Source organism: Ursus arctos, unplaced genomic scaffold (genome assembly GCF_023065955.2).
Source record: "Ursus arctos isolate Adak ecotype North America unplaced genomic scaffold, UrsArc2.0 scaffold_8, whole genome shotgun sequence".
NCBI classification, from domain to species: Eukaryota; Metazoa; Chordata; class Mammalia; order Carnivora; family Ursidae; genus Ursus; species Ursus arctos.
In genome coordinates, this window is record NW_026623100.1 from 46,830,507 (window position 1) to 46,848,793 (window position 18,287).

Here is an 18,287-nt window from a genome sequence, read left to right on the forward strand (position 1 = left end):
CCCTTCCTGTCCTCTCTCTCTCTCTCTCTCCTAAATAAATAAATCTTTAAAACAAAATAATTTTATGTATTGTTCAAAGAATATTGATTGAGCACTCATGGTGTCAGGCATTGCGTTTGGTGCTGGGCTGCAGGGGTAAGCCAGACAGACGAGGTCTTCCATTTCCTAGTGTGGGGTGAGAGACAATAAACAAATAAATGAACATATAACACATTTGGTAGAGATGGATTCTATGAAGAAAGATGAAACAAGGTGAAAGTTGAGAGAATGACAAGAGTGTTACTCTATATGGGTGGTCCAGGAAGGTTCTCTGAGAAGAGGACACTTAAGCAAGCAACTTTCTAAATTAAATAAGAAGGTGCACAGTGTAGAGATCTAGGCTAAGGTGCATCTCACATGAGCATTTCAGCAAGGGCAAAAACCCTGAAGTGGAGTCAGTGTCTTCCTTACAGTCAAGGGAAACCTGGACTAAACTCTCTCTTCTTATTCACACAGCCACAGAATTCACTTTCTCTTGAGAGGTGATCATGTTACTCACATCTGTCTGTACCTGTAAGCTTTGTGGTCAGACCAAGCAGGCCCCACATCTGCCCCTATCAGGTCCAATCTTATCATGTTTTGTCCATATCACCACTGGATCCAGCTTGCCTTAGCGTTTACAGACTTATATCCTTCCTAATATAATTAGCAATCTACCTACATCCCCATTCAAGTCCCCAATTAAAAAAAAAAAAAGTCAAATTGAACAGGCCTGAGGAATGTTGCCCCACGGCAAATCTCCAAAGGCTTCCCCTGCCACCAACTGCCTCCCCCACCTCCGCACCCTGCAGTTGACAGTCATCAAGAGTCCATTAGCTCCCTCTTATTAGCTCGACATTTTCCAAAGCATCCTTCTCAACAAAGAAATGGAAATGTAATTGGAGTTGAGTGGTTCAGCTCTCTCAATACCATCTGTTAACAGTATACAATCTGTTCCAAGCAGCAGGCTGAAATGTTGTCAGACATAAATGACACCCAAGTCATAAGTAAATGCAAGCCATGAGCCTGAGTTTGTTGATTGACTTAGAGTAATTCCTTTACCACACTAGACTTGTAACTCAAGAGTCTCATCATCTTTGTATCTTCCACATCCAGAGGACACTGCCAGATACTTCATGGATATTTGATAAATGTTTATTGAATAAGTATATGTGTGAGTATTGCAGAAGATATTTAGGAAAAATCCCCAAATGGGACCTGAGGCCCTGACCCCACTAAGTTATGATTTTTCCATCTCATGGTGCTGCTGCATAACAAACATCCCCGAACTTAGTGATTTAAAGCAACTACAAATTTCTTTTGCTCATGAACCTGTTATTTGGCCCCGGACAACTTGCTCCACCCAGCATTAGCCAGGCCAGTTCAAGGCTCATCTGTTTGCCTGTTTATTGGTTGATGCTAGCTGTTGCCTCAGACCTCAGCTGAGGCTGTAGCTGGAATGCCTACAAGTAGCCTTTCCTTGTAGGAGCTTGATTTTCTCAAAGAGAGAGAGTCAAGCAGAGCCCTGTGGCCTTTTATGTCTTAATTTCATTCATTGAAAAGCATAACTTCTGCCATATTTCATTAAATAGAAGAAAGTCATAAAGGACAATCTATACTACAGAAATGGTGGGAGGTTCAACAGATGACTGGATTAAGAAGTTGTGGTCCATATATACAATGGAATATTACTCAGCTATCAGAAAGAACGAGTTCTTAACATTTGCTACAACATGGACAGCACTGGAGGAGATAATGCTAAGTGAAATAAGTCAAGCAGAGAAAGACAACTATCATATGATTTCTCTCATCTATGGAACATAAGAACTAGGATGATCGGTAGGGGAAGAAAGGGATAAAGAAAGGGGGGGTAATCAGAAGGGGGAATGAAACATGAGAGACTATGGACTATGAGAAACAAACTGAGGACTTCAGAGGGGAGGGGGGTGGGGGAATGGGATAGACCGGTGATGGGTAGTAAGGAGGGCACGTATTGCATGGTGCACTGGGTGTTATACACAACTAATGAATCATCGAGCCTTACATCGGAAACCGGGGATGTACTGTATGGTGACTAACATAATATAATAAAAAATCATTTAAAAAATAAAAAAAATAAAATAAAAAATAAATAAAAAATAAATAAAAAAAATAAAAAATAAAAAATAAAAAATAAAAAATAAAAAAAGAAATGGTGGGAGGGACTCCTGGGTGGCTCAGTCGGTTAAGCATCTGCCTTTGGCTCAGGTCATGAGCCCAGGCCAGCCTGGCTCCCTGTTCAGGGGGGATTCTGCTTCTCCCTCTTTCTCTGCCTCTCCCCCCTGCTTAGGAACTTCTCTCTCTCTCAAGTAAATAAATAAAATCAAAAAAAAAAATAAAAGAAAGAGAAAGAAAGAAAGAAAGAAAGAAAGAAAGAAAGAAAGAAAGAAAGAAAGAAAGAAAGAAAGAAAGAAGGAAAGAAAGAAAGAAAGAAAGAAAGAAAGAAAGAAAGAAAGAAAAAGAAAGGGAGGGAGGGAGGGAGGGAGGGAGGAAGAAAGGAAGGAAGGAAGGAAGGAAGGAAGGAAGGAAGGAAGGAAGGAAGGAAGGAAGGAATGGTGGGAAAAGTGTCAAAGAACATGCAGATGTTTTAAAAACACTACCCATGGGACTGGATGAGACCAACAGATTTGACAGTGTTCTTAAGTAACAAATGCCAAAGCAGCTCCCCAATTTCTTAGAGATGGGCCACAAAACCGAATAAGGAATGCCTCCAAGTCCCCTTAAGCTCCTTTGTTTAGGAATCCTGCATGCCTAATGCGTTTGAAATGTGTGCTATAGCTGTCTCTAGACGAAATAGATTCCTTTGTTTCCAAAATAAAAGTTGGAATTGGAGTTCACCATGGGTCCAAACTGGGACAAATGCTCAGGCCAATGGTGGGGCCCTGTAAAGTAATACCTAAATAATGCTTGGCATTGCGTGTGAAACGGAATCAAGTGCAAATGAGACCCTCCAAACAGTCGATGTCTCAGGATGTCTGGATACTTTCAAGCTCAAGTTTGGCAGATGCTTCAACAGTGCATCGCAGAGAATGCTCCAAGTCCATCCAAGCCCGCTTTCTTTTTCTCCTGGGTGCACAGCCCGACTACACCCCCAGCCTCCCTCACAGTTAGATAAGACCATGTGACTAAGTCCCAGCCAAAGACATGAGGGCAGAAATAATGCAGACTACTTCTAAGTCTGGTGCATAAAAACTCTAACGCATTCCTGTATTTCTTCCTCTTTTCCTATCCACTGGCTGGAGGAGTAAACTTCTAGGACCTAGAGGAGGGCAGAGTGACAAGAGAGAAGCCCGGGGACCTGAGCTACTGCATGGAGGTAAGCTGCCTGACCAGAAACACCAGCATATAGTGTTGCTACATGAATGGGAAATAAATTCTTATTGCTTTAAGCCACTTTGGGGGCTGTTTGCTACAGCTGTTTGCCTACCCTGACTGTGCAGTTGGATTTTTATTCAGGAAATATTCATTCCCCTCCCTCCCCCACCACGGGTGGAATATACTTCTCCACTCATTAACAGTGGGTTTGGCCAATGGGATGTTCATAGACACGAGGTGACATAATACACTTTAACACACACGTCCTCACTTCTACGCTCTTCTGTGCTACACCCTCTTGCTGTTCTGCCATCACCTCGAGAAGAACAAGCACCAGCTAGATCCTGGTCCAGAGGATGAGATCCAACTGGCAGCTTGGAACCAAGCCCAGCCTAGCCCAACCCAGCAGCAGCTGACTGACCAGTAGATGGATGAGCAAAAATAAATGATTATTATTTTGAGCCACTGAGCTTTGGGGTAGTTTGTTACACGGCATATCGTGGAGATAGTTGACTCATACACTAATGAAGTACGAGCGTGGCAGTCTGGTGGGACTGCCGTATTAGGCTTCCCTTGTAGCCTTTTCTATTACCTCACTTAAGCTTTATGCTAAAGCTGTTTTAAAGATGAAGAAAGGGAGGTGTAGGAAAAGACTTGCCCAGTGCCACACAAGGAGTTTGGTGTATCACATCCGTAAGTCTAAATGCTCTTCCTTCTGTTCCAAACACACTGAGGAAATGTGAGAAAAGCAGATCAAATCAGGAAGGCGTGGACAGGATTTAGGATGTTTCCACCAAATCCCACTTTAACAGAGAATGCTAATAATACACTCTGGCTCTTGAAAAAGGAAAAAGTTCTGGATAAATAAAACAACAACCAGCTTCACCTCCTGGGGTTGTTAATTTATGGAACTTACTCTCTACAAACATCTTTAGATAATACAACTGAAAATACAACTTTTCTAAGAAAGGTTTGAACAATCGCATTACACCACTCCTACAATGGGTTAATAAGGAAAATAAGAACGTTTGCGGGGATATCTTCAAGGTTAACTTCAAGGAGGAAAACCACACCCTTGAACACAGAGTTCCTAGAGCTGGTGAGAGAAAGAATAGAGAGAGCCCTCTCGGCCTGCTTGCTCCCCCCACCGCCCTTTAGACAATGCTTATGACGGGCGTTTAAGAACATCCGCCACCGCTCCTGCAAGAGCCGCCCAGCTCAGGGAAGGCAGACGACGACGAGAGGGAAACCGGCCTCAATCTGAGCAAAGAGCCGTGGAAACCTGTTTCCCCTGTCCCTTCATCACCAGGAACCCTCTTCTCGGATTCTTTTAGTGCGAGACTACGCAAGGGCCCAGCCTCCCAGAGGAGAGGAAAAGGGGAGTTGCGGGGCTCGGGGGGCGGGGGTTGGCATGAGACACGGGGAATGCACAGGGATGGGGGGGGGTCTCTTGCGAGCTGGGGTTACCGCAGAGCACGCGCGCAAGGCCGCACATGCATCCACACCTACAACTGCATACTACACATACACACCACACACACCCCTCCCCCGCCGGCCCCCACGCCCATTCTGGAGGGGAGCAGCAGATTCCCGGGGAGGGGAGCGCAGCCCCAAACGGAAAGCGAGAGCCCAGAGCCCACCCGGCAGCGCCCACAGCCTCCACCGCAGGGTCACGACGACCTGGGGGCGCCGGGGGGCTAAGGCCCCCGCACAGGAAGAGCCGCGCCCAGCCCGCGAGGCAGCCTAGCGGAGGGCGCGGCGGGGAAGCTAGCGGCCCGCGCCGCCCCCGCCCATCGCCTTCCAGCACCGCCCCCGCTGCGGCGGGCGAGGGGCGGGGCGGGGCGCGGCGTATATAAGGCGAGGGGCGGGCGCCGCTCTTTTGTCTCTTGCTGCAGCGACGCGAGTGGGAGCACTAAGCGTTAGGCTCGGAGCGGAACTCCACGGTGAGCACTGCCTAGGGCGGGGGCCCCATCCGGGTGGGGTCGGAGCGGATGTACCTGGCCGGCGCGCGGCAGCCGCAACAGGCGCCCTTCCCCGACGGGACGCCCGGTCGGTGGACCACGCCCTAGGGCTAGGAAGGGGGTGCGGGACGCGCCCAGATCCTCGGCCTGCGGGTGCTGGGAACGCCCCGGCCGAGCGCCACGTCGCGAGGCGTCGGCGGAGAGGCGGAGGGGACGCTGGCCCCGGCCACAGGCCAACCGCCTTGCTTTGCCCACCAGGATCGCTTTAAGAAAATGGCAGACAAGCCGGACATGGGGGAAATCGCCAGCTTCGATAAGGCCAAGCTGAAGAAAACGGAGACGCAGGAGAAGAACACCCTGCCGACCAAAGAGAGTGAGTGCACCCGCGCCTCCGCGTCCGCGTGCCCCCAGCCCAGCGCCCCCACCCCGCCCTTTCCGAGAACCCAGCCCCACCCCCACCTGGCCGTGGCGCCGGGTCCCAGCGGCCCCGGCCCCCTTTCTGTTCTACGAAGCGTATGTCTCCCCCAGCCCCAAGCCTTTTTTTAAATCCCCAGACCTCGTGGGTGCCTCAGCTGGGGGGTTGCAAGGTGTCCTCATCCTCCAGTATGTGCTTCCTGCTCTTCACAGCCATTGAGCAGGAGAAGCGGAGTGAAATTTCCTAAGAACCGAGAGGATTCCCCACCCCCGTCATCTTCGAGACACCCCAGTCGTGATGTGGAGGAAGAAGAGCCACCTGCAAGATGGACACGAGCGACAAGATGCACTGTGAACCCGGGCACTCCGTGCCGACGCCACCGGCCTGCGGGTCTCTTGAGGGGACCCTCCCCAATCGGACTGCCAAATTCTCCGGTTTGCCCTGGGATATTATAGCAAATTATTTGTATGATTAATGAAAATAAAACACACCTCGTGGCATGGCTGGCGTGGTCTGAGTCTTAGTTGGGAACGCGTGGGCAGTGTCGCCGCAGCAAAGCCCCACGCGCTGGAGTCTAGTTGCTGCCGCAGAGTGGGAGGGGGTCGCGGAACGGCCGGTTTGGACGGACCATTTTTAATTTCGATTTTACCTGCTTTTCCATGAGATTTTTGTGGGTTATTATTAGCTTCCTATAATGCTTATAATGCACTCCATATAAAATGTAACCTCACTTTGTCATTCCTGGAAGCTCTTTGGGAAAATGCTTTTTCAGGGGAGCAGGATTTGGTTTTGATAAGCTTTTACCGTCCACTGTTTCTCTGGCCTCATAGTTCTGATTCACACCCGGAAAGAGAACAGTGATTTAAAGTCTGAGAAGAAAGGGGTAAGAGGCTAAATCTGGAATGTTGGAAATTGGGTGAGGTGGCAAAAGTCTCCTGGAGGCTTTCTTGGAACTTAAAAAATGAGGCAGTAGAAGGAAAACAAAGGCGGGATCCAGGGGAAACCACAGAAGGAACATCAGAGCTGGAGGAGCTGGAGGGGACAGCCTAGCTTTTTGTCTTTCAACCCTAGTGCAGAACCTTCCACAAAAGCTAACCGTTAGAGGGAGTGCTGGGCTGAGCAGCCACCAGTGCTGGGAGCAGCAGGAAGGGTGGGTGTGTGGAGGGAGGGGCTGGGGCTGGCAGCAGAGCCCCACACGGTCACACCCTCTAGACCCCTGAGAAGAGGGACCAACCCAGAGGGGAGTAGTGGATGGGTGGTGGAGAGGCTGCAGGGCATTCTGGAACAAAAGAAACTGGCTTATGATTCTAGAGGTGAAGTTTTCTAAAAACGGAGGTGAGGACACATTGCTTAGTGATTTGTCCCACATTTTTTGTCTGACCATAAAGGGCAGGACACTGGGTGAGGGCAAGTAATTTGAATGAGCTGTGATCCCTGTACACAGGAACTTAAAATCCTGGTGGGTGAGACAGGCAGCCACAGCAGACCAGAGCAGGGACACCTAGGCTGAGGGAGCCACTGCCCATTTTGCACAAAGGAGTGACTTAGCAGTGAGACCTGTGCTGTGGAGGGTAAGTGTGCCTGGGTGGAGGGGGGGGTTGCTGGGGTGCAGGAATAGGGAAGAGAAACACATTAGGAGCCCCCGGGGGGAGGGACACTAACCTTTATTGGGTGTCTTCTGTGAGCCAGGCATTATATTAGGATTTTTAGTTCTCAGGAACTCTTTTAAGGCAGTATGATAATTATCCCATTTTACAGATGGGGAAGCTAAGGTCAAAGACTAGGGATTTGCTGAAGTCACATAGCCGTGAATAGTGGAGCCAGAATTTTGGACCAAGTGTGTGCTTTTGGCGATGCCATAACCCAAGGTTTGGAACATCTGTTGTGTCAAACATTTCATGAGATTTCATAAGCCTTTACTACTTGAGTATAATTGACCCTGTTGGGGTCTATTGTTGGGAGGTTAAAGAAAAAGAAACAGAAGAAATCTCTACTGCCTTCAAACCGTAACATGCTAGGTCTGCTGCTGAGAAGGGCTCTGGAGGGAAAGGCTGGGTAGGGGGAGAAGCCTGCTGGCGCGGGAGAGGGAGAGGAAACGCCATTGCAGTTTTCAATAGGCAGTCGGAGGCCTCGGATAAGACAAGAGGTTCCAGGAGGGGAACACAAATGCAGGGGCCTTAAGGTAGGAGTGTGCTGGACTATCTGAGGAAGAACAAGAAGGTGGAATGGAGTGAGCAAGCAGCGGGGAGATGAGGGGTGAGAAGGCAGGAGGTGGAGCAGGCAGATTTGAAGTACTTGACAACTGTCACAAGGTTGCTTGCTGAAGGGTGTCTCCCCCCCGCCCCCCCGCCCCCAAGCACCCTCCACCTCTGGAGCTCCATCCGTGCCCCTCACAGGCATGATGAATCCTGTCTGGGCAGGCACACCTAAGGCCTCTTTGGCCCCAACCTTGTCTCTGGGGCCCTATCTGGGACGCAAATCACATGCTCCATTCCTGTGGATCCCAGAGACTCCCTGACCCCAGCGGGCTCACCCTGGAGAGCAAGTCCAGAACCCCATTTCCCAGGGCACCCTTACTCTCAAGATTCCCACGACTTTCTCACCCCCTCCCCCAGAAATCCTATGCTGAGGTTGTGGGGTGCTGATGACAGCCTTGCTCTTCCTAAGAATTTAAGAAGACAGATCCAGAGGAGCCTTAGGGCACTTTCGCTTTTCCACTCTAAGATCATGAACTGATTGGATGGGGCCAGGGGCAAGGTGGGGAAAGGAAATGCGGGTAGGAGAGGGAGGTCATTTACCATTTCAGAAGTCTTAATTAAACGCGGCATCAGTTTATAAGGTAAGGCTGCCTTCCCCGACCCATCTCGGCTCCCCAGCTGCACACTGGCACGCGCATCTAGACATCCTGAGGTCTGAATGTTAAAACCAAAAAGGCCAAGTATTGGCAGAGAGGCCCACCTTCCTAGGCTCTGCCTCTCTCCCAGTGATCGAGCCCCTGGGATCACGGGGAAATGACAGTGCGGACAGCCCCAGAACCCGGAGTTGGGATATCCGAGAGCACTGAGGCACCCCAGGCCCTCTTATCCTCTCATTTCTATCTCTTGCCACCTGGGAATACCGACGCCCTCGGGAGAATTATAGTGAATTGCTGATTCATACCCTCTTCCTCCTTTCTGAGAATTCAGGGACCAATTACTAGTCCAATCACAAATGAGGCTTGCTCTGAAGCTAGAGTGAGAAGATTATTTTTTAAGAGTTTATTAATTTATTTGACAGAGAGAGAGAGGGCACGAGTAGGCAGAGTGGCAAGCAGAGGGAGAGGGGGAAGCAGGCTCCCAGCGGAGCAGAGAGCCCGATTCTGGGCTGGATCCCAGGAACCTGGGATCATGACCTAAGCCAAAGACAGATGCTTAACTGACTGAGCCACTCAGACACCCCATTTTTTGAATCCTATGAAGAGCTAAGGATTCCCAGATTTTAAAGCCATGTACTATTAATTCAGAGAAAAGAGCTGAAAATTGTATAAACAAGCCCCCTTGAATATTTTCCCCACTTTGAGTGACTCTCTGTCTCTTTTCTAATTAGTCAAATATTAGCCATCCTACAAGGCCCTACCGGTCACCACTTTCTCTGATTAGCCTTCCTGGATTTCCCAGCCAAAGACATTCTCTTTCTCCTCTCAGCTCCTATCTGCACCTCCCTGCAGGTACCTGGACACATACATTACTTCTCGGCTGGACTGAATAGAGAAGGATTCTTATTAATTGAAGCCAGCATGTAATACACAGTAGCCAGCCCATAATGCATATCCAATAAATACCAATTGAATTATAGCCGAAATATCCCCTGACCTCACCTACTCCATCTTGGCTACACTAAAGCCACGCCGCTACCAGGCCCACCACAGTCTTAATGTTGGTCCTGTTGCGCATCGACAGAGCCCAAGCATGATGGGTATGTGCAAGTTATGGTGCAAGAAAGCCAAACATCGGGCGCCTGGGTAGCGCAGTCGTTAGGCGGCTGCCTTCGGCTCAGGGCGTGATCCTGGCGTTCCGGGATCGAGCCCCACATCGGGCTCCTCCGCTGGGAGCCTGCTTCTTCCTCTCCCACTCCCCCTGCTTGTATTCCCTCTCTCACTGGCTGTCTCTCTGTCACATAAATAAATAAAATCTTAAAAAAAAAAAAAAAGTCTTAAAAGAAAGCCAAACATCTTCATTTTCCTCCCAGAGCCCAGTTCAGGACACATTCCTATTACGAGGAGGGGAAATACAGGTAATTCACAATTGAGACTACTGACAGAAGGCTGTATATTATCCAGACGGCAACGGTGAGTCTCAACCAGTTAAAAGATTTTAGATATTGGACCGCTGATGTCTGTGAAATACAGGGGCTGTGTTCTTGTTCAGCTTAATCAGCATGCCTTTCTGAGCATCCCGTGAGTGTCTTATCGCTGTACGAGGCCTGTGGAAGCTACGCAAGATGGGAGCCAACCAACTCTACCAAAGGCGGAGGGAAGCAAATGCTGGAGAGGAGGTGCGCAAAGGAGTGGGAACTCTGGACAGGAGGCTGCTTCGTGGAAAAAGCAGCATTTGAAGACCTTGAGGAGTGAGAGTAGAAGCAGGGCTCTGTGAACAGGTGGAGCAATGCACAGTGATACCATGTTCCACTAAGGCAGACGGAGTGGTTCGGTGAAAGCAGAAGCCTCACAACGCCTAGAAAGGTACGTTGAGTTTTTTATCCCGTAGACAGTTGAGAGCCACTGCAGATTTTGGAGGCTGAGACAAAGTGATCTGAGATGTATTCGATAGCAAGTGAAGGATGTCGAGACCAACATGGATGGTTATCTACCCAACCACCATCACCACCACCACCACGACCCACTCCTCATCCCCTTCTATCCTGCCTTCCTCGCGGTACACGGAAGCCCAGTTTTATGTAGATATGAAGCAGGTGACAAGCTTCAAGGGGCCAACTCCAGGAGCAAAGTTTGATTAGTATAAATATGAGGCACCCAGGGGTTGAGCATAAGACATTTCTGAGGGTGCTTGGTTGCAGTTTGGCTATCATAATGATTAGGGAACACTACTGACAGCTCATAAACAGGGGAGGAATACATCTGGCAAGGCACGGGACAATTCCACACATCAAAGGTTTGTGCTGTGCCCTACATGATTTCCTTCTTTTTTTTTTTAAGATTTTATTTACTTATTTGACAGAGAGAGAGCAGCAGCAGAGGGAATGGGAGAAGCGGACTCCCCGGTGAGCTTGGAGCCTGATGGGGCCCTCGATCCAGGACCCCGGGGTCATGACCTGAGCTGAAGGCAGATGCTTAACTGCTTAACTGCCTGAGCCACCCAGGTGTCCCCTACATGACTTTCTTTAAAGACTCTTTATTGTTGTATAATACGCGTATAGAAAAATGCACGGGTCACAAGTATACAGCTTGAAAAAATTTAAAAATTTAATTTAATTTAAAAATGAGTGTACAGCTTGATGAATCTTCACAAACCGAGCATACCCTAGTGCCTGGGATCGTCATCTACCTACCCTAACTTCTAACAGCACGTGTACGTACGTTCTGCCTACTTCTGAACTTGATCGAAGTAGACTTGTAAATGAGTTACTACACATTTGAATTGATTATGTATCTCTTCATAATTATATAGCTCAAGCAAAAATGAATTCTGCACAAATTTAGTAGAAATTGCATTTTCCAAGAATGCAACTAGCCTGTACATGTAAATTGAGGGACACCTTTTTTGTTTTTTAACTCAGAGCTTTCCCAAGAGTTTGTGGCACTGATAGCGATATTCTCCTGGGCTTTTGAATTGTTGATACAACGCAATCATATGGGTGTTCATTTAAAGCCACGGATTCATGGTAAGGCCGTGTGTAGGTGCAGACAGACATAAAGCCCAGATTGCTTCTTTAGCTGTAGGATATCACTGTGCTGTATTGTATTAATCAGCTTGTGATAGGTCGTACTGCGGGAACAAACTCCAAAAATCTCAATGGCTTACAACAACAAACTGTATTCTTATCCATATAGACGTCAGTTGAAACTCTGTGCCTGTTGCACCTGTCTTTATTCTGAGAGCCAAGTCACAGGGACAGCCCCCGCCTGGGACATGCTCTTGTTACGGCAGAAGGAAAGAGCAATGGCAGAGCCGTGCAATGGCTTCTCAAGCTCTTTTCAGATGTGGCACTTCCATTCACATCCCATTGACCAAAGCAAATCATAAAGCAAGCCTGACATCAGTTGGGTGAGGCACTGCCAGTCACACGCTATCAGGTTGGTACGTATAATTCTGTTGCAGGGAAGGCAGGAAAAAAATGGGAGTCATGATAATACAATTTTCCATATATATTGAAATGCATATATATAATTTTTTGTAAATTCTATTTCTTTATTTCACCTTTATATTCCAACAAGGGCTTGTATTGATTTGTTTCTAAAGTATGTGTGAGGATAGATTATATTATCGTTGATTTCCATTTCGGGAAGGAGAAGTGTTATAAAATATTTGATGCAAAAGGAGATGTTGGTTCTAAACAGCTGGAAACTAGCGGTCGGAACCAATCGTGGTAATTTTATTATTACCCTTGCAATGATTGACTTAAGAATAGACATGGGTTGGAAAGAAAAAAAAAAAGAATAGAGATGGGTTGCAATTCTGGTCAAGAAGACCCACGAGGAAGCCTGCTGTGGGACTTCTGGAAGACTGACTTGCTCCTGAGGAAGGACATCAGAAAAAGCATTACAGGCCATTGTGTGAGGATGTGATAGCTTCTCAAACCATGACAGTTCTCTTGAAGCCATGAAGGGAAATGCGACACACTGAGAGTGGCAAAGTGGAGAAATAAAATGAATCTGTGTACTCGATGAGCTCTTGAGATGCTGAGGTTTCTTGAAAGCACCTTATCTTCGAATATTTTGTTATGTGAGATAATACATTTTTCTTATACTTAAGAAATCTGTACTTAGGTTTCCTTACTTGCAGGCAAAAGTCTTTTACAACGATCATCTGCACTGGGAAGTCTGGGTGCAGAGTTAGGGTCATGAAGATATTATAACCATCCAGGCAAGAAGTAATGAGGACCGAAGTTAAGGAAAGGCTGGTCCGTCTACGGTGCGATGCTGGTCAGTGTTTACCGACCAGCTCTCAGTCAGGGTGGGCGTAGGTAAGAGCTGATCCGTAGCACTTGCTGATTTCTACGGCGTAAATATTGCCAACTTTAAGCTGTCAAGGGTTGAACCATCGGCTTGCTGCCTTCTGAACATGTAACAGGTGGATCTTTGCAAGTCAGTGCCATTCGGCTCCAGCACACCACGGGCTGCGGGCACAGAAAATCAGGACAGATACAAAACACTTTGCAGCGGGAGAACTAGCAAGACTTCAGATGATGGGGGCAATTACAGAAGTTGTACTCTGACAAACAGAAACTGCTAGTGGTCTGTGTGACTTCATTTGTGTGTCTCAAGTTCCAGAGGGGAACTCAATAAGCCGGGTGCTTCCCAGAAAGCACATCAGGAGACACGGTACTGCTTTGGAGAGAGTTTCCACAGTCCCCGAGTCAGTATCATAAATTAGTTTTATGGCCAACACATTGGACAGAGAGACAATAAAATGAGTCCGTCATAAAGTGGGTGTCTCTGGCACTGAGCCCGGGGGAGGGCAGGGTGAATTTGCAAGGCATCACAGTATCAGAGAACCCGCATCAGGCTCAACTCTGGAAGCTGCCGCTGGTGGGAGGCTGTGTGGAAGCTCGTGGTAGGAAAAAGCGGCATGGTTGGCCAGAAGCAACATGCTAGGTAGGGCCAGCCACAGTGGAGAAGCTACTGCTATTCATCGATCCATTGCTTTCTCCACTTACTGAACCACAATTTATTAAGCATCTGCTAAGTACTGGGTCCCAGGCTAGGTAGTCGCTCAGGATAGACAAAGTGGATTCCCCTGGACCTCATTCTCTCACAGGTAAGAAAAACAGGTACCCTGGATTAATGACAAAACACAAGATCCTGGGATACTGTATTCTGGTTTAAAACTAAATGGGCACCAAGCTTAATTCTTATCTCTCCAGTGAAATTCAGAAGACTGAGCCCTTAGGATGAAGAGATGGCCCTGGTCATGACACAGCCCTGGTGTTATTCAGCATTCACTCTGAATGTCCGTGGCATTCGTGTCTATCTCTGTAACGTTAAATTGATGTATTTCATAGAAGTCAATAAGATCAGAAGGACTTGGCTATTAATTTGAAGATTTAAAAAACCCCGTTGGCCCCATGAATGCTACCTACAGTTGTCAAGCACCCACCCCATAGCTAAGAATTTTTCTACGTTGTGGAGAAATCCTATTCTCTAGGAAGGCAATTCTGCCCAAAAAAGCTCCCACTCTTGTATCAGGGCAGCCCCAAGACATTCCTCTGAGACATCAGTAGCTAAAAAGAACCTGTTCTTTGAGTCACTGTTTTTGTCCAAATGTTATCTCATGCCAAGCTATCCCTTACTGTGTTTCCTGCTTCTCAGAAGCCAGGTTATTTGATCTGACTTGTTCTTAGAAAAAAAATCAGTAGAATGCAGAATCATACCATGCAGATTCTTTGGTTTTTTGATTTAAAAAAAAATCTTATCTGACCTGTTTTAAGCAAAAAAAAAAAAAAAGTTTTATTTACTCATGTAAGTGAGAGATCCAGGGAGTAGGTTTTGCTTCGGGTGTGGCTGACGGAGATAGTCAAATGATGTCTCAGGGACCTGGTTTCTCTCTCTCCGTCTTTCAGTTCTGCATCTTTCTTCTCAGCCCGGCCTCCCCCCTCATGGTGACAAGACAGCTGCTGAAGCTCAAAGACCACATTCCCCCAAGGTGGGAAAACAGCAGAAAAGAGAGAACGTCTCTTCATTCAGTTCAAACAAAAAAGCCTAGACCTAACTTTCACCTGCCTGAATTAGGTCAGGTGCCCCTCCCTGACCCAATCACACTGGCCAGGACACAGCTTGGTTTAAACCTAGGTCATAGGCTATGCCTGTTAGGGGATGGCTCAGCCTCCCTAGAATCACAGGAATATCCAGTAGAGATGGAGTAGATTTCTTTTTTTTTTTAATGAAGTATAATTGACATATTACATTATATTAGTTTCAAGTGTACAGCATAATGATTTGATATTTGCATACACTGTGAAATGATCACCACCATCAGCCTTGTTACCATCTGTCACCATGCAAAGTTACAAAATTCGAGTAGATTTGTAAATGAAAATTAAGGACTATTATTAAGAACAGGGTAAATGGATATTAAGCACCCAGACTCATTATTGTTCACCACAGTCATGTACTAAACTGGCATATAAAGACTCCATATTTAGCCCCTGGGGACTACATGAGCCTTACCCTGGTGTAGACAAACTTGAACTGGTAGAGAACACCTAACTTCTTTGTCATCGTGGCCCTTATTCCCAATGTTCTTACCAAAAAACCAGGGCTGGGGCATGCGGTTCTGAGAGTAAAGACAGCCAGCCAGCCAGGCAGACACACACACACACACACACACACACGCACACACACACACACACACACACACACACCACCTACATATATATGTGTGTGTACATACAGAGAGAGAAAAAGATTTTTTAAGGAATTGGCTCACACAATTGTAGGGCCTAGCAAGACCAAAATCTATACAGCAGGTCAGCAGGCTAGAAACTCAAGCAGTTCTTCCATGTTACAATCTTAAGACAGAATTCCTTCCTATCCGGAAAGCCTCAATTTTTGCTCTTAAGGCCTTCAACTGATTGGGTGAGGCCCACCCACATTATGGAGGGTAATCTCTTTTATTTCAAGTCAGCTGATTGTAAATGTTACTCACTTACCAAATACCTCCATAGCAACAGACGGTGTTTGACCAAATAACTGGGCACCACAGTCTGGCCAAGGTGATATATAAAGTTAACCAGCACAGTGCTTGAGGTTGATTTGTGATTTCATCCTCATAGGCACCAGATTCCAGCAGGCCTCGTCTCCAGCAAGGAACACAGAAAGCAGAAGTCAGGTTCCCCCCTAGCCTAGGGCCAGGAAATGACCCTTAAGATAGAAACTACACGAGGGAGAGTGGAGCAGAAAGCTGGGAGGAGCCTCCGTTCTGAGAATCAACCTCAGAGCCTCTATATCAGGCTTGGGTTGCCCACTTCCAGACTTCTTTATGAGAAAGAGGAAAGAACTACTATGATATTCGAGTCACTGAATTTTAGGGGGTTTCTGTTATGTGCAATGGAGCTCAAATCTATGTAATACCAAAAAAAACAAAAACAAAAACAAAAAAAAACAACAACAACTAAGGAAAACAAAGAGAACAACTCATTTAAGAAAACAAAGGACTAAACAAGGAAGCATTATTTAATTTATTTTTTTTAATATTTATTTATTTGAGAGAGAGAGAAAGGTAGAGCACAAGCGGGAGGAGGGGCAGAGGGAGAGGGAGAAGCAGACTCCTCGCTCAGCAGGAAGCCTGACATGGGACTTGATCCCGAGACACCCAGGCGCCCCAAGGAAGCATTATTTTAAAATGATTATTTTAAAAGAGAGCATAATTCAAGATGAGAGAAATAAGACCAGAGAGTTGTGTTGTTGTTGTTGTTACCATAAATATAAATGTTTTTAAAATCCTTGTGGGGGCGCCAGGGTGGCTCAGTCGGTTAAGCGGCTGCCTTTGGCTCAGCTCATGATCTCAGGGTCCTGGGATTAGCCCCACATCAGGTTCCCTGCAGATCAGGGAGTCTGCTTATCTCTCTCCCTCTGACCCTCCACAGTGCTCATGCTCTTTCTCTTGCTCACTCTCTCTCTCTCAAATAAATACATTTTTTTAAAAATCTTTAAAAAAAATTCTTTGTGAAGAGGGTGCCTGGGTGGCTAAGTATCAAACTCTTGGTTTCAGCTCAGGCCATGATCTCAGGGTCATGAACTCAAACCCTGCCTGGTGTGGAGTCTGCTTGAGATTTTTCCCCTTCCCTCTCCCTCCCCCTCTGCTCCTTCCCCCCCCCACACACACACACTTTCCCTCTCTTTCAAATAAATAAATAAATAAAATCTTTTTTAAAAAAATCCTTGTGAAGGACTCTCAGTGTCAAAGCCATTTTCAATCATATTTTTTCAAGAAAGGTACATCAGTTTTCAGAAAGGCAAACAGGGTGTTAATATTAAACAAAGTAAAATTCAAGTCAGAAAACAGTAAACAATTGAAGAGTGTTGTTTAATATTGGCAATCACTATTTTAAAACATCCACAAGCTTTTATGCCCCGAATAACATCATGGGCGCACATACACACACGCACACACACACTTCGCACATCGCTGTAACTTAGTAGAGTGCCAGGCCCAGATGGTTTCACAGATGATTTCTTTCAAAGCTGCAAGAAAGCAATAACTTCAACACCTCAAAATTTGTTTCAGTAGCTAGAAAAGGACATATGTCTACCAATACATTTTACAAAGCCAAAAAGATCCTGAAACAAAATCTACTATGAATATTGTTGTAAAATTCTAAATAAAATACATACTAGCAAATTTAATCAGGAAGTACGTTAAAATAGGACTACTACAATGTTGCTAATTAAAGTTTATTACAACAACGTCAGGATATTTCAGTATCAGGAAATCTATTGTCATAATTCAGCCCATTAATTGACAAAAGGAGAAAAGTATATATAGATAGATATCTATATCTATATCTATATCTATATCTATATCTATATCTATATCTATATCTATAGATAGATATATATAGATATATCTTGATAAGAGCCCAAAAATCTGTCTTTGTGAATTTCAACAGCTATATCTGATTTCTTAAAGTTCTTGGTAAACTAATAATAGACGGATTACTTCTTAATACGATGTAAAACTACCTGGTTCATACTAACAGCCAATATATTATTTAACAGTGAAACGGAGTAATTCCTGCTATAATTTACATCAACCTCATAAATAAAATAAATACCTATAATAATATCCTCATGTAAACGTAATAAAGACATCTCTAGAAAATATTGCGGCTTTATTAAACTGCAAAAACAGTGTCCTTCCTAGGCACAAAGCAGAGCTGTAGGTGCCTCCCTTATTCCGACCCCCCAGGCCACTCTCTTCCAACTAGATTGCTGCCCCAGTCCCTTTAAACAAAACAAAATGAAAGAAAATTCTAGAGGCCCTAGTAATGATAGAAACAAGACAGATGAACAGCCCTTGGGCCACCACTGTTCCCATCACTAATGCCCAGCTCCTCCTGGAGGCGCTTCCCCCTCTTCTGCCCACAGGCTCAGGGTGCTGAGGAGGCTCTTTGCAGAAAGTCCCCTGGAGTCTGGTCCACCAGGACCCCAGGCCTCGTGTAGGACCTCCCCAAGCTGGGAGCGCACAGGCTGATCCAGGGCAGGACCAGGCAAGTGGGATGCACCGGGCTGTTATTTCACAGCTCAAGCATCACTGAGAGGGTCTGATGACTCAGCTAGCAATTTCTTGAGCCAACATCACCCGTGTAGTGAGGAAATGAGG

At 46.3% G+C, this 18,287-nt stretch overlaps 1 protein-coding gene across 1 annotated transcript; it reads left to right on the forward strand.

Moving 5' to 3' along the window:
* Positions 1 to 5,208: 5,208 nt before the first annotated feature.
* On the forward strand, positions 5,209 to 6,248 carry TMSB10 (thymosin beta 10). Its single transcript, XM_026481769.4, has 3 exons — positions 5,209 to 5,315; positions 5,592 to 5,706; positions 5,961 to 6,248. Exons 2-3 carry the CDS (start codon positions 5,607 to 5,609, stop codon positions 5,993 to 5,995), a joined length of 135 nt encoding a protein of 44 aa, XP_026337554.1. The 5' UTR covers positions 5,209 to 5,315; positions 5,592 to 5,606; the 3' UTR covers positions 5,996 to 6,248.
* The last annotated feature ends 12,039 nt before the right edge of the window (positions 6,249 to 18,287 follow it).

What these genes read in the sequence shown, in the direction of transcription:
- TMSB10 (XM_026481769.4), top strand. Translation starts at nt 5,607, where the DNA reads ATGGCAGACAAGCCGGACATGGGGGAAATCGCCAGCTTCGATAAGGCC. An exon ending in CACCCTGCCGACCAAAGAGA is followed by an intron (nt 5,707 to 5,960) that starts GTGAGTGCACCC and finishes TGCTCTTCACAG; the next exon opens with CCATTGAGCAGGAGAAGCGG.